The 23,659-nt window shown below is 45.3% G+C and overlaps 1 protein-coding gene across 1 annotated transcript in view; it reads right to left on the bottom strand.

Moving 5' to 3' along the window:
* Positions 1-23,659, bottom strand: part of LOC144765136 (inactive dipeptidyl peptidase 10-like) — a 502,355-nt gene that overhangs the window by 223,759 nt on the left and 254,937 nt on the right. Inside the window, exons 7-11 of the mRNA XM_078650313.1 lie at positions 9,950-10,031; positions 6,872-6,992; positions 6,025-6,179; positions 5,535-5,632; positions 4,767-4,890 (exon numbers count right to left, since the gene is read on the bottom strand). Of these exons, the coding sequence (XP_078506439.1) occupies positions 4,767-4,890; positions 5,535-5,632; positions 6,025-6,179; positions 6,872-6,992; positions 9,950-10,031 (580 nt within the window). The remainder of the gene's footprint in view (positions 1-4,766; positions 4,891-5,534; positions 5,633-6,024; positions 6,180-6,871; positions 6,993-9,949; positions 10,032-23,659) is intronic.

Raw genomic sequence — 23,659 nt, 5'->3', positions numbered from 1 at the left:
TTTTCACATAGAATCACCAAAGTTATCCTATGGGAGGAAATTCACTTACCAAGTAAGTAGTGTTATCGTTACTTTTTCTTACTCAGTGGTGGATCCTGGATCCAGCACTGGTGCATCTCCTGTAAACACTTGAAAGAATGCATTTAAGTCATACAGGCGATTTTTAAGGAATATTTGTAGTTTGTGAAAATGGACACTTAGAAACTTTCCAAGTGAAAACCAGACAATGGATTCCTATGGAAGGAAATATAAGTTACTTGTAAGTATGGTTAGAATTACTTTTCAGGGTCAGTGCTGAGCAAAAAGATGCAGCACTGGGTTCTCTCCTGATAACAGGTAAGGTAATCGGAATTCGTTGTTCGGATGATTTTAGCTGAATATTTTAAAGTTCCAAAACTCCACACTTAGAATTTCCAAGTGAAAACAGTCAATGTTAGCCTACGGAAGGAAATTCACTTAGCAGGTAAGTAGTGTTATTGTTATTTTTTCTTACTCAGTGGTGAATCCTGGATCCAGCACTGGTGCATCTCCTGTAAACAGTTGAAAGAATGTGTTTAAGTCATACAGGCAATTTTTTAGGAATATTTGTAGTTTATAAAAATAGACAGAAACTTTTCTGGTGAAAACCAGACAATGGATTCCTATGGAAGGAAATACAAGTTACTGGTAAGTATGGTTAGAATTACTTTTCAGGGTCAGTGCTGGGCTAAAATGTGCAGCACTGGGTTCTCTCCTGATAACAGGTGAGTAAATCGGAATTCGTTGTTTGAATGATTTTAGGTAAATTTTTTAAAGTTCCAAAACTCCACACTTAGAAGAATTTCCAAGTGAAACCAGTCACTGTTAGTCTATAGAAGGAGATTCAATGTTACTGGTAAGTATGGTTAGAATTACTTTTCAGGATCAGTACTGGGCTCAAAGATGCAGCACTGAGGTCTCTCCTGATACCAGGTGAGTAAATCGGATTTAGTTGTTTGGCTGACTTTAGGTGAATATTTTAGATTTCCAAAACTCCACACTTGAAAGAATTTCCAAGTGAAACCATTCAATGTTAGCCTATGGAAGGAAATTCACTTAGCAGGTAAGTAGTGTTATCGTTACTTTTTCTTACTTAGTGGTGGATCCTGGATCCAGCAATGGTGCATCTCATGTAAACAGTTGAAAGAATATGATAAAGTCATACAGGCGATTTTTTAGGAATATTTGTAGTTTGTGAAAATAGACAGAAACTGAAAACCACACAATGTATTCCTATGAAAGGAAATACAAGTTACTGGTAAGTACGCTTAGAATTACTTGTCAGGGTCAGTGCTGGGCAAAAAGATGCAGCACTGGGTTCTCTCCTGATAACAGATGAGTAAATTGGAATTCGTTGTTCGGATGATTTTAGGTGAATATTTAAATGTTCCAAACTCCACACTTAGAAGAATTTCCAAGTGAAACCAGTCAATGTTAGCCTATGTAAGGAAATTCAAGTTACTGGTAAGTATGGTTAGAACTACGAATACCTGTCTGCAACACAGCTCCCTGGCGCATACTGGAAATACCTGTTGGGCTATTTGGCCCTCTGGGACCCTCAGTATTGAAAGAGAATTAATTCCCCAACTTAAAACACGCCACAGAGCACGTTTGCACAGTGAACTAGCTATCAGGGATAGCAAAACATGTCGGTTGTCTCCCCAACCTTTGATGTGATTGCAATAAAAAATTGGGGAACGGTAAAACCTGTGAGTGTGTCTTTCAAGAATTCCGTAAGGATTTGTTGTGGGGAAAAAAAAAAATATATATATATATATATATATATATATTTTTTTTTTAGTAAAATGAAAAGGTATTGGCTAACACCAAGCCAAAACAATATCTGCTTCAGTAATTCACCTCATCTATAGTATGTGGTTAACAAAAAACACTGCCCGTATCCACTCACAATCCCCTTCTATAGCACAGTTTTATTTTTCTACACAACAGAAGGAAGATATAAACACTGGTTGTTGCTACGAACCTCATTACGGGTGAAGCCTACACTGTTTCCATTCAAAATATTCAAGTTATTAAAGCCAAACACTGTGGGCACTCCAACCTTCCATGTAAAAGGATCTGCATTTCGAAACAAGCTTTGCCACAGTCAAAAGCTCTGGCATTGGGTGTCAACTTTCGGCTTTGCTAATGTTTGTGAATGGTGTTCATAAAACTGTACAAGGGGTTTACTTTTTGTGCGTAAGTGCACATTGTGCCAGAGCAGAATGCCATCACTCACAATAGAGTAAGCCAATGTCTTAAGTGGTCTGACCCAATGCCAAATGTGATATGCGGTGTCGGCGGAACAAACATGTGAATGACACAGTGACAGACCAATAGATAAAGAGCTGAAAGCCCCTAGAAGTATATATACAATTCAAAAGGACTAGTTAAAAATAAGACAGGGAGCTAGATAACAAAGTGAAAGATGGAGCATGCTGATTTCGAAAAATGTAAAGGATGAAATACCAAAATAGAGAATGGAAGGGAGATTTACCTGTCCGCTCACCCACATGTCCGATGTAAGTTTGTGTTTCTGAAGGAAATAAAAGACAGGCGAGAATTGGGTGCGAGTCTTCTAATGCTGACAGAGGCGCAACACCTGCTCTCTGCGACAACTATTTTGAAATGCTGGGCAATACCAGGACTGGACAGCATGCATGTTGCGTTGCTTCCCATAGGGACAAAGCTGCTCCATAGAGTAGTAGTTCCCTTATATGCAAGTGAGAATGATTAGCCCAGTGGTACTACAGTGCTGAATGGAAAGATTAAATCTTCCTGTGGTGGATGATGGTTGCCCTGGTGATACTGACAGTACTCCATTGATGATGCTGTTGGCAGTTGTTATGGTGATGATAGTGATGAATGGTGAATGCAATGACATTATGATGCAAGCGGTGATCTATCCCCGATGATGTTCATCACTGGTGCTGACGATCCTTAGCCCAGCATTGACATGTGTGCGGGTGTTGGTGGTTGCCTTGTCTTACAGTTCAACCTTGGTGGCAACAATGGATGACAGTAAAAGTCCCTGTTGCATTTCGGGCAAAGTCCGATGTTGATGCTGTGAATACTGCATGCCATAATGATGGTTCAGTGAGGAAACATTGTCTGTTTTCACAAAAAGATTCATATGCTGAATGGTGGTTGCCCTAACAAAGAAATGCGATAACGTGTGGCATAATAATGTTGTAGTGAGTGATGTTAATACCGCAGAGGATGTTCTTGTGGACAGTTGTTACCCAGAACACACCACTGTGATTTGCACCAATAATGTTTGAAGTGCATGCTGGTTCACAGGAAGATGATCCAGTGGAAGTGACATTAGTTGCCCAAATGACATTCTAATGGCCTTGGTGATGGTAGTTGATTTGGTCAATATTCAAGCCAGGGTCATGCTGATGGTCCCATTTTATTCTGCTGGTAGCATTTTGATTAACCCGGCCTAAATGTTGGTACTTTTGAGCTGATGGCCTTAATATATCTTTCAGATAATCTAATTTTTAAAGTAGTGTATTGTTTTTATGTCACTGGCACTGTGAGTTGGGAGCATCTCTTCTTCAGAGACACCATAGTCAATTGAAGGTTGTTACTTTTAGAGCATTCAGCTTTGCTGCTGTCAAAATGTCTGAACATATATTTCCCAAGGATTTCCTAAAGTTTGAAAAATCTGCTTCAAGTCAGTAGTAGAGCGCATGTGAACTCCAGAAGAATGAGCCTTGAACATTCAGCACATAAAATATTTGCATCTTGCCAGCTGGATGAAGAGTATGTTTTGGTTGGTGGGCCCCAGGCGTCTGGTCAGCCATTATAGTGTCATCACGTTAATAAGATAGGAAGGCCCTTGTCCAGTAAGAGCCTTCCGAAGACGGTTCAGCCTTGAAAGTCACCCATTGCTTGCACAGGAACGTCTGGAGGGTCATCACTGCGGGAGAATATGGTTGTGATACACCAGGATGAGACAGGTAACATGATGTAGACACCTGGAATCTTGCCTATTAGAAAAGACTAATTTTATGAAGATAGAGTAGGTGAGCGAGGATTACACTGTGCGCTCTTAGATGGTAGAAAGCTTTTTTGTTGAGGGTTTTCACTCCATGATTAAATGTTGTGGTTGAATCTGTGATGACTCACAGGTTGTGCTGTTTTAAAGATGTGGGCAGTGGGACACCTCTGAGGTCGGATTACCAAAGGTCCACTCTAAAGGGATTCAGACATAGATCTTCTGATTCAACCAACCAATGACGTGTTTACAGTCTGTGACCTGCTGGTGACCTCAGGCAATAAATACTGATGATAGATCATTAAAGATATATGTAATGATGGACGCAGTGTGTCCTGTTGGTGGCAACGGGATGATAATGAACTTCTGATCGAATCTTGCCCTGGAGGTGATGTACCCTGCTCGGTGGTGGTGCGACGACAGGTGACTAAGGTGATGATTCAATGGAGATGAGAGCAATGGTCCCTTTGATTTTCTAGTCAAACCTTAGATGGCGGTCACTCATGAAAAAGGTTTAAACAGATATTCACCTAAAAAAGCACAAAAAGATGTCAGAGATGTCACCCAACCCTGTTGACTAGTTTTCTCTTTCTGCATGCCAATCCTTTTATTTTTTTCACATTCTCTTTTCTTTGATGCTATAGTGGAGCAGGGCCACCTCAGTACCCCATCTTTGGGAAGTCTGTCTTGGTGATGTAAGGTAGGGTAGAGTAGGGGCTTGTTTTTACCCCCGCTTCCCACTTACCTCCTGGCAAGCTCCAGTGGTGGCTTCACAAAAGGTCAGGATGGAGCAGTTCTGAGGTCGGTTTAACCAGCGCACTGCCAGGCGAGTGTTGGCAAACCACTTCACCATTGTGATGTAATATTCCCTGGAGAAACAATGGGAGTTATGTTTCATACTTACAGAAGGCGGAAGAGACTGAACATGTCTAGAACCACAGCAGTAACAGGACATGGTCTCCCCAACCCTCTTAATCACTTAAATATATGTTCTGTAAAAGTAAGCTTATGAGACTAAAGCGGACCACACCTCGCCAGCATCTCATTCAATTTAATGTGTTTATATACACTTTTAGCATGCCCTTTCATGCAAAGTCATCTTAAAAAAGCAAAATATAAGAATACACAAAAGATTAAAAAAACAAAAAGAAAAACTAAAACTTCTGAAAAAAGTTGAAAATATAAAAGGTACATAGATAACAAGCAGAAAAAAAAGAAGCTGCAACCACTTTTTCTTTATATTTTCCCCCTTTTAACCTTAGATGTACACCACACATCACTTTATGATTTAATTTCACTCTTTTACCACCTACAAGTTCCTACCTACAACTTGAAGAGATCCTTGCCATGCCATACCAATCTCAGGGACACAAAGTGAGAAACTTATGGCTTCATCTTTACCCTTCAACTCTAAAAAACTGGCAGATGTATGAAATTCATCATGACCATTTGGCACCACATCTGCCTTTCCACTTTTTTCCCCACTGTAGTGCATCCCATGCCTTAGACTCACTTGTATCGGAAGGTGTCAGGTGGGAGCAGCTCCAAAGTGTGGGCGGGCCCGTACAGGTTAACCGCGAAGAGCTTCACCAGAGGGATCGGTTGACCTGTCTAAAAGGGAAGAAAAGATCATAGGCACAGGGGTCCCTCCACACTGAGGGCCTGATTCACAATGGGCCTCTGCACTTGTGGCAGGGGTCTCGCAGTGGTGGGGGAGTCCCTTGGGTGGAATCTCCACAATGAGAATTCTCATTGCAGAGATTCCGCCCGGAGTGCAGAGACTCCCCCAAACCTACGCCCCTCACCGGCCACGAGTGTGGTGGCCCTCTGTGAATCAGACCCTGAGAATAAATACTGATAAGACACATGGGACACAAGATGGCGTGAGGTCTAAGTACAGAAGTGAAGAGTGAAAAGAGATAGAAAAATGTGGACGATGAAGAGTAAAATGGGGCAGAAGATGAGAGAAGTGTGACGGTGTGGGGGTGAGGGGGGACACCCACCTTTGAGTATGGGTAGCGTTTGCTGAATGGGTAAACACTCCCCAGGAACTGGGGCAGCTCCATGCTTGGCACAAGGGAGTTGTTCAGAGTGATGTATGCCAGACGAGCTCCGTCCGGGGACCACCAGTGTGCAGGGTATGCCCGCAGGATCTCCTCTGGAAGAAAGGGCACAGGCAGCCAAGTGAGAGGACGTGCAGCCTAGGCAAGCCTCCCCAGCTCCATTCTTTGATTGAATACTGCAGTCAGTCTTTTAACCTCCTCTCTTTCCAGATAAAAACTCTCCGACTTTACATTGTCAAATTTCCTAATCATGCAACACCCCCCCACCCTTGAAAAACTTAAATATACGCACTGATCAACTTAACTGTATCTTACTTCGGTCATATTTCTTGCTCAGGTTAAGTGTGCCCAAAGGACCTGCCTGTCTCTGACGTGCTGAAGCTTTTTCATTGTGGCTCTTGAGACGTAAAAAGCATGCTCAGCTAAAACTACTTATCTTTTTATCACAATTTTTGAAGGCCACTGTCACCTCGAGCTCAGCTAGGCACCTGCGTGTGCTCAATGTAGGAATGTACCAACTAATACCCTCTGCCGTGGGGAACCCTTGGCCAGTTATCTCTGACTCGCAGAATATTAATGTTTCTTTTGTCAATAAATCATTTCAGACTCCGACTGACGTCTGCGCATATTGTCTTTCACACCCCGCATCTCTTTGTTCCCGTCTCTCACCCTCATCTCAGTCTGTCCCCTTATCTGATCCCTCCTGCTTGTTGCCTCTTATCGCCCCTCTTTTAATGTGCCCACTGCCACATGCCGTCCCCCATGCTCGGCATCTGTCTAGTCTCACCTTCATACAGCCAATCAGACACTCCGTTAGTCACAGTCCCGGGCTTCCCAGATGAGGTGAGTCGCAAGGCCTGCCCCGAGCCATCCTGCTGGTAATAGATATTGTTCTCAAAGACAAACACCTGGGAAGAAATGGATGCAGGGAACGGTGAGCAGCAAATGAAGTGGCGGCATGCACACTGTCACGGGACCTTGCTATCGAATTGCGTTAGAATTGTGTAGGAGAAGACGGACAAGTGCATGCAGTGCTTTAAATGGGCGAGTACTGTCCTGTACGGAGTATAGGCACTTTTGTATTTTGAGAGGGTGAGTATTTCCTGTACGGAGTACTTGCACTTTTGTATTTTGAGAGAGAGAGTACCGGCACTTCTCAAGAGAGACCTAACCCTTTTAATTGGAGAGGGCGAGTGCTGGCACTTTTCAAGAGGGACAAAACACTTTTAATTGGAGAGTACCGGCACTTCTCAGAAACAAGCAGATATTCTTGCACTTCTATTTTTCCATTCAAGCACTGAGGATATTTAATATTCTCTCACGCTGCTAATTCCAAAAACTGCATACACGAGCAGTATGAGAAACTCTAAGATGATGGGGTGAGCGGGAGTATGTATGTGCATAACATTTATTCAGGAGACTGGGGCAGATGTACGACCGTTTTAGCAGTCTCAAACGAAAAATCGGGCCGTTTGCTACCACTAAAAAGGGGTGAAGCATGTACAACTCTATTTTGCGAGTCAGTAACTTATTACTGACTCTCAAAATAGGGTTTGTAGGTCACTTTCAGGAAGGGGTGTACCAAGTGCATCCCTTCGTATTGGCAAGTCACAGGGGGAAATACAATTGTTTTGCGACCGCTTTTTGCACTTACCACCAATTGCTAATTGGTGGTAAGCCAGTCGCAAATGGGAAGGGATTCCCAGGGGACCGCTTCTTCTTTGTGTTTGGCAGAGAATATATTTTTTAAGAGCAGGCAGTGGCCCCACTGACCACTGCCTGCCCTTAAAGAAATGTTTTAATTTTTTTTCTTTTAAACACATCCCACTTTCCTTTCATTTAACGGCGGCGTAAAATCCGTCGCGGTGCGCGCGTTTCGGTGTGCGGGGTGTGCGTTGGGTTGGCCAACGGACTTGCGCGGCACTATGGAGGTAGTGCTGGCGACGGCCGTTGGCTGACACACGCAGCAAGCGGGTTAAGGAAAATGGCTGCATTTGAAAATAAATATTGCTTTATTTAAAAAGCAAACACAGACATGGTGGTCTGTTGTCCCCAGCAAGGCACCATCCCAGTGAATGTAGTCCATTCCCAATGGCTCGCAAATTGCGACCTGCCTCATGAATATTGATGAGGTAGGTTATTTGCGACTCCATTGTGAGTCTGAGACACAAAAGTACATTCACTACTGTGAGTCACAAATTGCGAGTAGCAAAAAATCGCAATTTGCGACCTGCAAAACGGAATGGCCCTATATCTGCCCCTTTGTTCCTGGACGGTGGGGGCCCTGCTGGCTTGTTTGTGTTGGGTAGCTGTATTCAATCTCTCCTAGCACTGTCTCTATAGCTCTTTGTGAGCCTGGTGACACAGGTAAGCCCAAGTATGACGGGCAGGCTTTACTCTTGGTACTGTCTGAGAATCTGGCCAGTGGTTACATCCTTGGGTATTGTGTGCTGGACAGGTGTATCACTCTTTAGTACCGTTTGTTTGGAACAATTTACTTCTGTTGTGATGACACTACTGTGATGATGCATGATGGACATATGTGTGTGTGTTTCTGTGCTTGTGTCCATCCCTGGCTACATTTATTTGTAACACTTTGTCCCTAGCAAGTTTTGGCGACAGTGGAACGTTGTACGCTGGGCGAGTGCAAGGAATATTCCTTTGCATTGTTTGAGGCAGTGTGTGGCACCAGAGAGATGTAGTGTCCTGGTCAGGTGCACGCATTACGTTTAGTAGTGTCTGCCACTGCTCATCTGAGCAGTAGAGGGATTACTTAGCTTCTGCTACTACTAGATTTGCTTTATGTATGCATGATTCACTTACACTGTTTGTTTGGGGCACAGTGTACTTGGGTACTGCTAGGGCCTTTGGGATGTTGTGTGTTGCTTGGGAAGGTGTATGTTATGTGTCTCTAGTAGTGCCTGTTTCAGATACTGTTTGGTTCATCGCTTCATGTATGGCTTTGCGGAATTGTCTTTTTGAGGCGGTGTGTGCCTGTGCAGAGTAGGGACAAAAGGGTATTGCTCATAAACAGCAAAGCTGAGCATATATAAACCAATAATCAAAAGAGAATGCCAACGCTGCTCCTTGTTTTACAAAGAATTAGAAACAAGATGTGCGAGACCACCTTCACTTCATCTTTGAGCTCATTAGTAGCTTTTATTTCATAATTTCTACTGAATTTTTTAAATACATTTCTCCCCACAGACAAAAAGATATATATACATTAGACCCTATACCCAAACACATACTATACACAATTTACAACAATCTAAAAAAATGTACTCATCCAAAGTAATTGACAGCATTGGCATTCTCTTTTGATTATTGTGCAGAGTAGGGGGGTGAACATCCTTGGGGGCCTGTGCGTTGGGTAGCTAAGTGGCCTGTGGTGCTACCATGTGGATTCTCTGTGGTGAGGTGGTGCAAATCTATGTTGTAGTAAACATATTTATATGTGTTTCTTTCTGACACTAAAATATAGCCTCACAGAACCTATGGGGTTTGGTTCCCCTTTGCCCTGGTTTTGAGGATCTGAGCACAGGCTGCACTCTAGTGTTGTTTGTGATTTATAACTTGTAGGAGTTAGTGTGAAGGTTTTTATTGTATTGTTTTGTTACGCCATTTGAACAGCATAGGCCGGGCAGAATGTAGGCCAGCATGGACCCCTGGTGACGCTACATCCCTTTGGTCAGCACTTTCTGTTTTATGCCGCATTAAATGATTAAATGCATGCACTGAGTATACATCTCTTTGCTCCAACTTGCGACTGCCATTTTGCTCAATGATGAACCGTTTCCAGAATGTAACGTGTTACGTGCTTGCATCACTGTAAGAAAATGTCCAGCCTGTCAAGATGACGCACCAGTTGACTCCCTTGTGGTCCCCAGGCGGCGTACTGCAGAGTCGAATGGTTCACTCCCGGTGGCTTCAGCTCCGAGATCTTTCTGCAAGAGAAAAAGGTAGTCTCACTTGAGAGCAGAGGCGTAGCTTCCATTGGTATAACAGGTGCAGTGGCACCAGGGCTCAGAGGCCAGAGGGCCGCACTAATCCTCGTTTATTGTTGTATTTCACAGTTTAAACAGAGAGCAGGGGCCCATTTTCTTCTTTGCACTAGGGCCCTTGACAGACTGGCTATGCCAGTGCTTGAGGGGGAAGACTGTGAGGTGTGGGATGAATAGATTATACTTAGAAAGGATGCCTAAATGCACAGTGGTGTAACAATAGCCCCCGCGGTGCAGGAGGGCCCGAGCTCCAGGTCCACTGTTCATGTGCAGCGGGCCCCTGGCCCGAGAGCTCCTGACTGGGTCTGCAGTGTGGGGGACCCAATCCATGAACTTTGCAGGGGGGGCCCTCAAGTTTTGTTACACCCCTGCACATGCACTAGACCTGTCCTTTAGATGCTGAACATGTACCATACGCTTACAGAGGATGGTGATACCCTGGAGCTGTTGAACTGCCCTAGCCTGCACTAGGCAGACCATTTTTTATGGTCAAACATGCAAGAGCATGCACTAGTGAATACGTCTCGCTTGTGAGACACTATTGTTTACAAAAAGGGCTTAGAGTCCGCCCATTGCTTACCATTTTTGGCTCCAGTGTACCTCTTCTTTGCAGCCTCCTTAATTGGCCAGTGCCGGCCAAACGCCACATCCGCTCCTTTCAGTAGAGCAGAGACCAAGCACAGAATGATTAAACTTAATTAGTGCCAGTCCGCTGCTTGCACTGTGATTGAGATACCATTTCTTCTCCCCGTTGCACAACCCCCCAGCCTAGTGTCCCTCCCTCCTCCCTTGCACCTCACGCATTTTGCTTTCACCATAGTCACATCGAGTGTCAGCTGCTCGTTTTGTTTTTGTGTGTAAGCAGGGCCGGACTGGCCGTGGCGGGTACTGGGCATTTCCCCGGTGGACCGCCAGGGTGGGGGCCTATTTTGGGCCCCTGGGGGAGGAGGTGGTTTTGTTACAGGGTTGTTTTTGCAGCATACCTGCAATATCGGCCCGTGTAATAAACAGCTCAGCCACACCCCCCAGAGGGTCGGCCAAGCTCTGTGCCAGGGCCTGTTTTGGTTCCCAGTCCGGCAATGTGTGTAAGGCATGTTGAGTTAACCCTGCAGTGAGTGTGGGAGAGAGCTCAACGAAGTGTTTGATTTTTACTGTGTTTGCTGTTTCCTGCATGATTGATTGCCGACACCACCATTTTCAGATCCCGCAGGCAGGTAGTTCTGTGTCCGCTTACCATACATTCTGTGCTTGTGCACCTATCTGTTTCAGGCCACCTCCATGTCGTAATCCATATCTTTTCTTGCTCCCGGTTGATAAAGGCAGGCAAATTCTAGTCAGCCTGTTCCAAACAAAATTTGCGAAAAAACAGTTCACGCCCTCCCACATAAGAAGTTTGTTGTCACTGCTAGTGCTTCTATTAGCCCAGGCTTTTACAAATAACAAGGGAACCCAAACAGTTGGCTGAGAACCGTGGGAAAGTATGCTTTGAAAGACAAGGGTCCTTAGCTTTTCAGAATCAAGAGTGTGGATAAAATATAGGCCATAATAGGAGACTATATTTGTCCTCTGTCCAGCCGGACAGGGTATTTATTTAAACACAATGGAAAACACTTGAATAAATGATTTTTAAGGCACAGTCCTGTACCTTACTCAAGAAATACAAACAACATATAAGAGAAAGATTTCACAGGCAAAAAAAAGAGCAATACTGGCCACTTTTGAGTCAATGTTGGATTAAAGTATTGCCAGAAAGTACTAGACACAACTAGAATTAAGCAAAATGGCTAGGTTGTGAAAGCACTACATAAAATCGACGTTTCGATCCCTTTTGCTCTAATTACATGGGATCATCATCAGGACTGAAATTGACAGCATTTGCCTGCCTGTAATTATAGTACAACTGCCTGTTGTGGAGGAAGAGAGAAGGAAAGCAAAAAGTGGTAGCCAATGGCTGAATTAAAAACTAATACTTCAACGTACCAGACAGTCCTATTATTTTGCACACTTTGCATTTATTCGGATACAGCTTAACGTGTTCTATTTAGTGTCTGGATATAAGTGAAAGGGCCGGGCATTCATGACTTAGTGCATAAGTGACTGGTGTTAGCACGTTGATTCTTCAATGATGGACACGTTTCCTGAAATCAAAAAACCGACACAGGGGATATCGCAGTTTAAAACCTGATCATTAAGTGAAACACATTAGATCCAAGGAGATCCATTCTTAGCGATTTGCGGCAACCTTCAAGTGACCAGCCAAACGTGTGCATTCATAGAGTGTACTGAGGTAGATGTGATCCCGCCTAATAGTTCCAAAGAGCCAGGGAAATTAGCTTACCCAATTCTGGGCTCTGTGTATTGGGAGCCCACCTCCAAGGGTGGCTGACAACGAGGATCTGTTGGTATCAGGGTGAAAGTGCTCTACCTGGGGGGAGGAAGGTGTGCGGTGATTATTCATAGTACCACTCCAAGGGGCTGGTCTCGAAACGTGCAGGAATGGGGATTTACCTGAGATTCCGGGGTCTAGGGGTCCGCGCAGTTTAGAATGGACTGCAGGGTCCTTGTGTGTGCCACCGGTAGTTGCTGAAAGGCCAAGACATCTTAATTACTATAAATAATTGTGCCTGTGAAGGAGGGTTACTTGAACGTGAAACCAGGGGAATTACTTGTGGTTCAATGTCTTGGGTCCGATCAGTATGAATTAAACTGCAGGGTCCGGTTGATAACCACACGCTGTGTCTATTAACAGAAAGTAAGAGGACACGGGTCAGTCTAACGGTTTTGGGGTTAGAGACATTTACGAATAATTCCGTTAAAAGTATCGCAATGTCTGCGAGGTACCCGGAGGGTTGTGGCTCTTAACTGGTACGATTGCAGTTAATGATTTTAATGTTAACTGATTATCTGAAAGCTGAGGTGATCCCATTAGGTCTCCAGGTGCGAAACATTCCCGGTATCTTTACCGACAATCCCAAGTATATTGTTAATTTTAGTTATATAGGGACCACCTGCTCAAGACATTGGTTGGTCTTGGGGATCGACATAGCCACAGAAACACTAAAATCATCGGAAATAGAAATTGCCGATATAGAAAAACAACTGGCAGCCTCAAATCCTACCCCTGACTGCTAAAAACTCTTGAGCAATTGGAGAAAACTATATCAGATTTCTACCGAATAGAGCAAAACAAAAAATCAAATAAAATAAAAAAGGACATTAAATCCTACAACGTTGAGAATACTTATCCATACCTCCGGAAGGATTTTTGTACCAATAGAGCTTACTCCTATCCACAGACTAATAAACCTTGGGGACGCTACAACCGTCGCCAAAACCTGGTAGGCTTTTCCGACACTTCAGCTGAGTCTTCAGACAGCTCAGACCTGGGTGAAGGGTCTAGCCTAAACACAAGACGTGGTGGTGGCCATACTCTTTTTTTAGCCAGAGGCCAGCCCAACACCCCCCAACGTGGGCGAGTAAAGAAACCCCAGAGATGGCACAACCCACCAGGAGAGAGGAAAACCAGGAACAATTTTTATCAATGGTAACTGAGAAACCAGCAGAGGTGATACCTATTTTCAACCTCTCTCAGCACACCCTGCTAGACACAGAACTTGAACTTCTAAAGAAAGGCCTGTCGTTTGTGCCCACCATTCGCCCCAACTTTATGGAACTGCACACGGAATTGTTAAGATTTCTTAGAACAATCCGTCTTAAAGCATTTTTCCAACTACATCCTAGCCCCTTTATTGACTCCAATACTCCATTTTGGCCACCATCTACCTTCTCACCATCATCCACAATGGCACCTCCCGAGATCATAGCATTTGAGAAACTTGTACTTGGAGATCTGACGACCATACAGAATAGTAAACTCTTCATCCCCTATAACATCTCACTCCAAGAGAAAAAAGCAATTGAAACATTAAAAAATAACAGTAATGTAGTCATTAAAAGTGCAGACAAGGGGGGTGGAATTGTTATTCAAGAAACAGAAACATATAAGGCAGAAATCATGCGCCAATTGAATAACACCGACGATTATCAAAGACTTCCAGGGAATCCCACCAAACAAATTCAAGAGATCATTACCAAACTGACATCCCAAGCCTGCACAGAAGGTTTTCTAAGTAAAAAAGAATATAACTTTCTCAACGTCAAATCCCCTAGACTGCCAGTAATATATACACTCCCCAAGATTCACAAAAATCTAACAAGTCCACCTGGACGGCCCATCGTATCAGCTTGTGGCTCAATTTTGGAACCCCTGGGAGCCTACGTAGACTTCTTTATCAAAGAGTTCGTCCCAACCACGGCATGCTATGTGAGAGATAGCATGTCAATGATCAACCTGGTAGAACATCTCGAATTTGACCCCTTTCATGAGACACTTTGCACGTTAGACGTGGAATCACTGTACACAAATATTCCACAAACGGCAGCATTACTAGTCATCCAGAAAATCTTAGATACCCGCAAACGCCCACATACGGTGCCCACCCTATTTATCCTCCAATTGCTGGAATTGTGTTTAACGAGAAATATCTTTTTCTTTGACAACACGTATTTCCAGCAGGTTAAGGGCACGTCCATGGGGGCGATTTTTGCCCCCAACTTGGCTATACTGTTTATGGACCAAATGGAAATTGGTTCCATACTGACACCATCTAATCCCTTCATCTCTGGCATTAAGACGTGGAGGCGATATACAGATGACATTTTCCTAATTTGGAACCAGACCAATGAAACGCTAACCAATTTCTTACATTGGCTTAATAATAACTGCTGTGGGCTCAGATTCACTCTGACCCACGACAAGTCCTCAATACCATTTCTGGACCTCACCATCTACCACTCAGAAGGTGAACTCCTGACCCGACTTTTCAGGAAACCGACGGAGCGAAATACGCTTCTGTATTATAAAAGTAACCACCCAGGGCCCTGAGGGACTCTCTACCATATTCTCAGTTCCTCAGGATTAGACGAAATTGTTCCTGCAAAACTGATTATTTCAGAGAGGCTGCAGTACTCTACAATAAACTAAAAGACCGAGGCTACCCGAGGAGATTAATCAAGCAGGCCTTGAAACGAGCATGGTACTGCCCACGAGAGGTCTTACTGACGCCGAAAGACAAGGATCAGAAAGAAAGAATTGCATGCGTCACAACCTTCTAGCCCGTTTCTAACAAAATCAGAAAGTCAATCATTAAACATTGGCCGACAGTAAATGCTGGCTCAATAAAGATTGAAAGACCCCTCTTTGCATTTCGCAAGAGTAAAAACTTAAAGGACCACCTTGTAAGAGCAGCATTACCAACAATACCACAGGGAGCCACACTTGACACAGCTTGGGGCTTACCCCCACTCATAGGCCATGTGAAATGTGGATGTTGCAATGTCTGTGAATACACGGTGGAGGGGAAGAAATTCACTCACAATGACACCATGTTTGAAAGACGCTCATTCTCAAATTGTAATTCTTCAAATGTAATTTATGCTATACAATGTCCTTGTCCAAAACTTTATGTTGGCCAGACCACACAGAAAGCCAAGACACGCATTTGCCAGCATAGGAGCCGAATAAGGTGTAAAACAGCCAATGCTCCCCTGGTGGACCATTTCATGGAAGCTGGGCACAATGAAAACGACTTAAAATGGACAATACTGAAAGTGGTTAAGTTACCGGCCCAAGGTGGAGACATTGCCCAAATGCTCAACAGAGAGGAACTAAAAACAATGATACAATTCGACACGATAAAGAATGGTCTGAATCGAGCAGAAGATTGGACCACCTTACTATAATCAGCCAACTGCCCTTCCAGGCCTGGAAGTAGGCAGACCTAGAGACTATAGTGGAACTTAAATTGGTCTCAGTTAACCATTGGAAGCATGGTCTCCATATTATTTCTTGTATTGTTCTGACAATATGTATGTAAATTTATTTTTGTTGTATATTTTCTGCCAGGCTACCCAGTCTAATTCTACATTGTAATAGAGTAATCGAATGTCACAGAACTCACATTCACTCAAGCACCACAGTAAGCACTATCATCGTCTGCACACTCGCGCCTGTGTAGTAAGCATTATCGCCGTCTGCACAATCACGCCTGCACAGTATTTATCGCACAATTACTATTTAATTACTTCTGCGACTTTGCCTCATTGCTATGCACACTCCTGAGTCCATATGACCTCATCTGGCGCCTCCTCTGGAAGACCTGTCAGTCATCATGCCCCTTCCATGATGGCCGCCACTAAATCTGTCGCCATAACGCTTTCCAAGATGGCAATCGGCATTAAGGATTACTAAGGGAAAGCCCCGCTCTAAGATGGCCACCATGGATTGGCCCCTTTCTATTTCTAAACACACGCTGCCTTAGGCAAAGCGAGCGAACCACCGACACATACTGCAATGCAAGCAGTGGACGGATAGGACATCGTTCCCCCGGCCTGCAGGATATCAATTACAGCGGAGTCATTGTACTCCCGCAGGTAAGAGCCACAACCCTCCGGGTACCTCGCAGACATTGCGATACTTTTAACGGAATTATTCGTAAATGTCTCTAACCCCAAAACCGTTAGACTGACCCATGTCCTCTTCCTTTCTGTTAATAGACACAGCGTGTGGTTATCAACCGGACCCTGCAGTTTAATTCATACTGCTCGGACCCAGGACATTGAACCACAGGTAATTCCCCTGGTTTCATGTTCAAGTAACCCTCCTTCACAGGCACAATTATTTATTGTAATTAAGATGTCTTGGCCTTTCAGCAACTACCGGTGGCACACACAAGGACCCTGCAGTCCATTCTAAACTGCGCGGACTCCTAGACCCCGGAATCTCAGGTAAATCCCCATTCCTGCACGTTTCGAGACCAGCCCCTTGGAGTGGTACTATGAATAATCACCGCACACCTTCCTCCACCCAGGTAGAGCACTTTCACCCTGATACCAACAGATCCTCGTTGTCAGCCACCATTGGAGGTGGGCTCCCAATACACAGAGCCCAGAATTGGGTAAGCTAATTTCCCTGGCTGTTTGGAACTATTAGGCGGGATCACATCTACCTCAGTACACTGTATGAATGCACACGTTTGGCTGGTCACTTGAAGGTTGCCGCAAATCGCTAAGAATGGATCTCCTTGGATCTAATGTGTTTCACTTAATGATAAGGTTTTAAACTGCGATATCCCCTGTGTCGTTTTTTTGATTTCAGGAAACGTGTCCATCATTGAAGAATCAACGTGCTAACACCAGTCACTTATGCACTAAGTCATGAATGACCGACCCTTTCACTTATATCCAGACACTAAATAGAACACGTTAAGCCGTATCCGAATAAATGCAAAGTGTGCAAAATAATTTGACTGTCTGGTACGTTGAAGTATTAGTTTTTAATTCAGCCATTGGCTACCACTTTTTTCTTTCCTTCTCTCTTCCTCCACAACAGGCGGTTGTACTATAATTACAGGCAGGCAAATGCTGTCAATTTTAGTCCTGATGATGATCCCATGTAATTAGAGCAAAAGGGATCGAAATGTCGATTTTATGTAGTGCTTTCACAACCTAGCCATTGTGCTTAATTCTAGTTGTGTCTAGTACTTTCTGGCAATACTTTAATCCAACATTGACTCAAAAGTGGCCAGTATTGCTCTTTTCTTGCCTGTGAAATCTTTCTCTTATATGTTGTTTGTCTTTCTTGAGTAAGGTACAGGACTGTGCCTTAAAAATCATTTATTCAAGTGTTTTCCATTGTGTTTAAATAAATACCCAGTCCGGCTGGACAAAGGACAAATATAGTCTCCTATTATGACCTATATTATATCCAAACTCTTAATTCTGATAAGCTAAGGACCCTTGTCTTTCAAAGCAAGTCTATTAGCCCAGGGACACACCCCTATCTGCTAGAGAGATATGCGAGCGCCTGGACAGGGGGTCATACACAGGGGGTACAATACTTTTCAACAGCCTTGCAACACTTCTGCCTGTTTGTCCAGTAAACGTGATGCAATTTTTCTCTGGTTCAGTCTAAAAAACATGTTAAATTGGAAGATTTGCAAATATAGTTTTTCATAAGACACACTTCACTTGTATCCATTAAACATCGTTTTAACCTTATCTTTTAAATGTCCTGCCTCATCCGTTCAAGGTGCGGAAAGCTGTCTCAGGAAAGTGCACCTCACAGGGGTGGCTCCAACAGGCTCAGAGGAGCCATGTGATTCAGAATGGGAGCAACTCATAGCAGCACCAAATGCATTTTTGTGAACGTTTATGCCACAAAATAAGGCAAAGTCTGAATCATAGGGCGAGCAGCAGGACAGGTGATACCCACTCAGAGTCCACTCCCTCCCAGCCACAAACACATCTATTTCAGATGCATAGATTAGTACACAGCACCTTCACGCTCCTAACCAGAGAGACGCAAAATGTACAGATGAATATGGTCCGGGGGGTGGCTGGCACAGCAAACACTAGAAGAGTGACCAGCCTGTCACTACATCCCTCCCAAACTTTATTCAAACTGCAACAACAATTTCAACCTGTGGGAGAGATTAAAACAATAACAGAAAACTCCCACTGAGTCTATTCAGCTGCTTGCAGAACAAGACAATGGTACACCTGCAGCTAGGATCTCCAGTTTTAATTGGCACAGTTCAGGGGTGCACTGCGGATCTGGTCCTCCCTGGACTCAAGGCATGGAAGTTCACAACCATAGTCTACCGCACAGTTTATGGGGATGGTGCATGTGGAGCAATAGTGAATATGGAGGATGTTATGTTTTCATAAATACGTCCGGGCTCCATGAACCTCAAGTCTCTGACAACGGATGACATCTTGGTTGTTGTTGAGTCTTCCACAGAGGCAGCAGCGCTTCCAGCTGCTGGATGGTGGAATAATTACAGACATCCTTCTCTCATGGGTGCTCCCGTCTCACAGGAGGTCCCTGACGTCCTCTTCACCAGGCTTCCCATGGACTGGGTGTACTTTTCTATGTTACTCCAACGCCATACTCTAGGCTTGTGGAGGAATAGCTAAGAGTCCCACCTTCAAATCCCACGATCCACCTGCAGGGTAGTTGTTTCTGGATCTGATTACTCCTGTCATCCGGGCTCTGGTGCACCGGCATTGATAGGATGGTCTTTGGAGGAACCAGCGTACAACACCATATCTTCATCTTCCTGGGGCCTGCGGGGGAGCTGCTGTAGACTTATCTCTCATTTTGGGATCCCGCTCTCATCGGTCATCCCTGAGGCCCATGTCCCTGGATAGAGTTAGATTTAAATCTTTGGTTTTGGCCCATCGAGCCCTTCATGGCCTTGGCCCCCTCTATCTCCATAAGCACTTCTCCTTTTACCACCCGGCTTGTGCCCTTCGCTCTGCCACTCAGTGCCTTGCCCGGGTGCCTCGTTCCCGACTTCAGAGGATGGGAGGCAGTTACCTCCCTGTGAAGGCCAGCCTAGCCTGGAATGCCCCCCCTTTCTACGGTCGATTCAGAACCCCGCCATTTAAAAAAAAAACTCAAGACACATCTCTTTGTTTGTTAATTTCTTCTTGTTCCTCTCGAATCCCGCGCCGGGACACTCATAAGTAGCCGTGCGCATTACAAGTGGAAATAACATAACATAACATAACATCGCCATGGTCTGGTGTGGAGAGGTTGGATCCTCTTCTAGACCCCACGTCTGAGGTCACTCAGGACATCCAAGCAGTACCACAGTCCAGTCTCCCATGCAACCCCAAAGGTGGATGTCATAAATGGTCCAGCTTGCTCACATCTGCAGACGCCTGGTTTGCTTGGTGTAACCAAAGACTTTCTGGACACCAGCCTCTCATGGTGCCACATATATTACCCAGGTACTGTACTTCACTCCCGGTGTCCAACAATCCTGCGATGTTCTTGCACTTAGTCGTCTTCTGTACCTTGTGGTGTGCCAGATGTCTAATCACACACTCCTCTCTTCTTTCTTTTTTTTCTCTTCTACTTTCTCTTCTCTTCTTCTTTCTTTGTACTTCTTATGTGTTGGTCTCATGCCACATGATTTCCTTTTCCTTGTTCTTTCACTTTGCGACACGGTCTTGTCCCATCTTGTCTTACTCTTCTTCTCTGACCAGGCCTCTCCATGTGATGTGCGCTTCACACGTGTCTCCCTTGCCAAGTTCTACCCCTAGGACAATACTTTCTCCTTGTCCAGTGACCTGACCACTCATTGGGACCTTCTTCCTTTCCAACCTCTCCTATGTCTTCATCGTTCAACTCAGGTCAATCTTCTCTGACCTCTCACTGGCCACCTTCTCAGACCTCTCGCAGGTTATTTTCTCAGACCTCTCGCAAGTCATTTTCCCTGACCACTTCCTAGACATCTTCTCTGACCTCTCGCTAGTCATCTTTTCTGACCTCTCGCTGGTCATCTTCTCTGACCTCTCGCTGGTCTTCTTCTCTGACCTCTCGCTGGTCATCTTCTTTTGAGGACGCACTCCTGGTGCTTTAATACTATGCTGACGTGGCTCTCTCTCTGCAACCTCCACTCGGATCGGCTTCGCAGCATCTGTCACTCCTTGTGACATGGGCCCTATTCCTTGCAGACTCTCACCCTTGGGCTCCAGTGCGGGCAATCATCTTCTCTGATCTGGTCTTCGGCGTGCTTCCGACTGTATGCCCTCCGTCCATCACTTGAGGGTAGTCCTACTTCTGGAGTCTTGCGCACTCAAGTCCTCCACTTGCAGAGGCGTCCTGGGCGCGAACATAGAGCACTTTCTTCACTCTTTCATGGAGTTACTGAGGTGTTGCTGCTTGGCTGTTCTTGCCTTGGCTGGACTCTTGGTAGTTTCCTCAGCTGGCCACCTTGAGCTTCTTGTGGCTCGCTGCATTGTCTCTCTCTCTTCAAGGTTCTTGCTCCTGTGTGCTGCTCCCAGGTACACCCCGGTGCAGGTAGCCTTCTAAGCGCAGCAGGTGAATTCTCTGCCAAGAGGTGTCCTCAAGTGCTGCAGTGACCACCAGGCGCGCAACACCCATTGGGCTCACGGGGCTTCAACCTCCCCCATCGTGTGTGTCAGCCCAGGCTGACACAGCTTTGCTGGCTGGCAACGTCTATTTGCATCCGCACCTGAGTACTTCACACGTCTGTTAAAGGCCATTTACTTGTAAATGAGGCTTTTATTATGTTTTCACCCCTTCTTACAGCCACTCTGGTTACGGCTGGAAGAATTAGCCCCCACAAAATCTTTTTCAGCCCCCCCGAAATTTGCCTCTAGTTGCGCCTGGTGACCACCCATGGCCACTAGACACCACTGCAGCCTTCTTACTATTCAGTTGATGCTGCAACTCCCTGGATTGCACTGAACTTACTGCAGCGTGCATTGCTGGAGCAGTTTTATTTGGTTTAAAGAAGCTCTCTGGAGTTGGCCGCAGTCTGCCTCTGATGAGTCTCGGTAGGGGGTGAAGACCACACAGCCAAAGTTCCAGTGTATTCTGGCAGGAGGCAGTACACAATTGACCTCTCTACTGGTGCCGGCACTTCAGCAAGGATGGCGCGGTCTTGGGGCATTTCTGACTTCCAGTCAGATCGGTCGGTGCTTTCATTCTCCCTGCGTCAGATCAATCTGGACCATAGTGCAGTGCATCAAACACCCATTAGGTGGCGCTGCCACTGATTCTTCCACGCGATCTGCATCCGATGTAGCCACTCCTCGGGATTCTCCACTCTGCCTGCAGCACTCCCGCTGACCAAGTGCTCCCCCAATCGCAGGAGGGGCACCACTGCCGAAGGCTGCCACGAGTCCTCACACATGGCAGGTGACTTCCTGTGGGGCTGCAGCACCTCCTCCCCCAGCACAGTAAATTTATTTTCATTTGGGCTGTGTGGGAGGGCACAACGGGCATCAGCAGAGTCTCAGGGAGGGTACAACTTCCTCCTCCTGGCAAGTGGCAGTACGAGACCTAAAATGTAAATTGATACTTGTATAGCACACTACTCACCCGTAAGGGTCTCAAGGCACTTGTACGAATACCGCTGTGGAACCCATCCTGGCTTTCCCTGTGAGGTGTCCACTCCTTGGCACCCCCAAGGTGGAGGCCAGGCATCCTTAGCGTTGTGGGGGCCGTTGTGGAGATTAAGCAAGCTATTGCCCAGAGTTGCAGAGTGGGACTCCATGATTGGAATAGGCACCGAGGCGAGAATTATCAGGTCCGTGGAATTTTGAGCCCAAGACCCGCCGAGGCGGGGAATTGAACCCTGGTCCCGGGCTAGACCTCTGCATCAGGGTCTGCCGCTCTAACCATCTCCACCCCCCTTTTGTACCGCTCTAACTATTGAGCCACACTTCTCCACCTACTCATTACCTCGACTGCAGAACCTATCACCTGTGTCTCAGGGTCGCTTGCCGGCACCTCTGGCTACTCAGCAGTCTCTCCTGCATTTTTTTTTAATTTATTTTTTATTTTTATTTAATGCGATTTTATATAGCGCGGACATTACCTGAAGGTGTCAGAGCGCATTACATAAGAACCAGTTGCGATACATAAGGACTTAGGGTTACATGCGTTATATAACAGATACAAACAGAGAAAAAAAATTGCAAATGTACAAGTTATAAAGTCATACAAGGAAGAGATACAAAAAAAACATTGCAAATGTAAAGGTAGTAAAGTCATACGAATGGATATACTCTAAGAGTCACATAGGAATGGTAGAGAGTACAAAGGTCTACTGCATATACTAGTGATTAGAGTTATCTCTATATACATAGGGAAGGGATAGGAATGGATATACTCTAAGAGTCACATAGGAATGGTAGAGTAAAAAGGTCTACTGCATATACTAGTGATTAGAGTTATCTCTATATACATATATATATATATATATATATATATAAATAGTAGATTTTCTCAGGTCTGGAGCAGAGTTCCATTAAGTGGGGTCGGAGGAGGGACGCAGTCACAACACCAAGGGAGGGTGGGAGGGATACAAGGGTATGGAGAAAAGGCAAATCGGAAAAAGGAAGAAACATTTAAGGATCGTCACGGGGGAAACGAGGGAAAAGGGGAAAGGACGAGGGAATGGACAGGATGGCGGGTCAGGGTCCAGAGAAAAGCGGCCGAGAACAGCAGCAAAATGGCAGGCAGGGCAAAAGAAAAAACGGGGATGATGCATGCACTACTTCAGGCGGGGGCACACGCACAGGCTATTTGCTTAGCCCTGTTGGGCCGCTTCATACTGCAGTCACCTCCACAGTGGCACTGCTCCTTTGAGTGTAGTCTACTGATGGTGCAGGCAGTACCTTATCCCTGCGGGGGTTGTCTCATGCTCCCTTTAATTGCGTGCATCCGGCACACCTCTCACCATCAGCTATTGTCTTCCACTACCCGCACCAGTCTGTGATGCAGGAGCCTGCGCTCCTCTTCATGCACTTGCTGTGATGATGGAGGGCTCACATAACGGGTGCACTCCTAGTGCTTCATACCTGCACAGCACCTTGCCCTCGCACATCGCTATACTCTCCCTTTTTACCTAACATCAAGGCGGCTGCACACGCGGGTCCAACCACTCGTCACCAATGTAATGGGCTGGGGC

The sequence above is a fragment of the Lissotriton helveticus genome, chromosome 1_1, assembly GCF_964261635.1.
Source record: "Lissotriton helveticus chromosome 1_1, aLisHel1.1, whole genome shotgun sequence".
In the NCBI taxonomy this organism is placed as follows: domain Eukaryota; kingdom Metazoa; phylum Chordata; class Amphibia; order Caudata; family Salamandridae; genus Lissotriton; species Lissotriton helveticus.
This window is presented reverse-complemented; position numbering and strand designations above follow the sequence as displayed.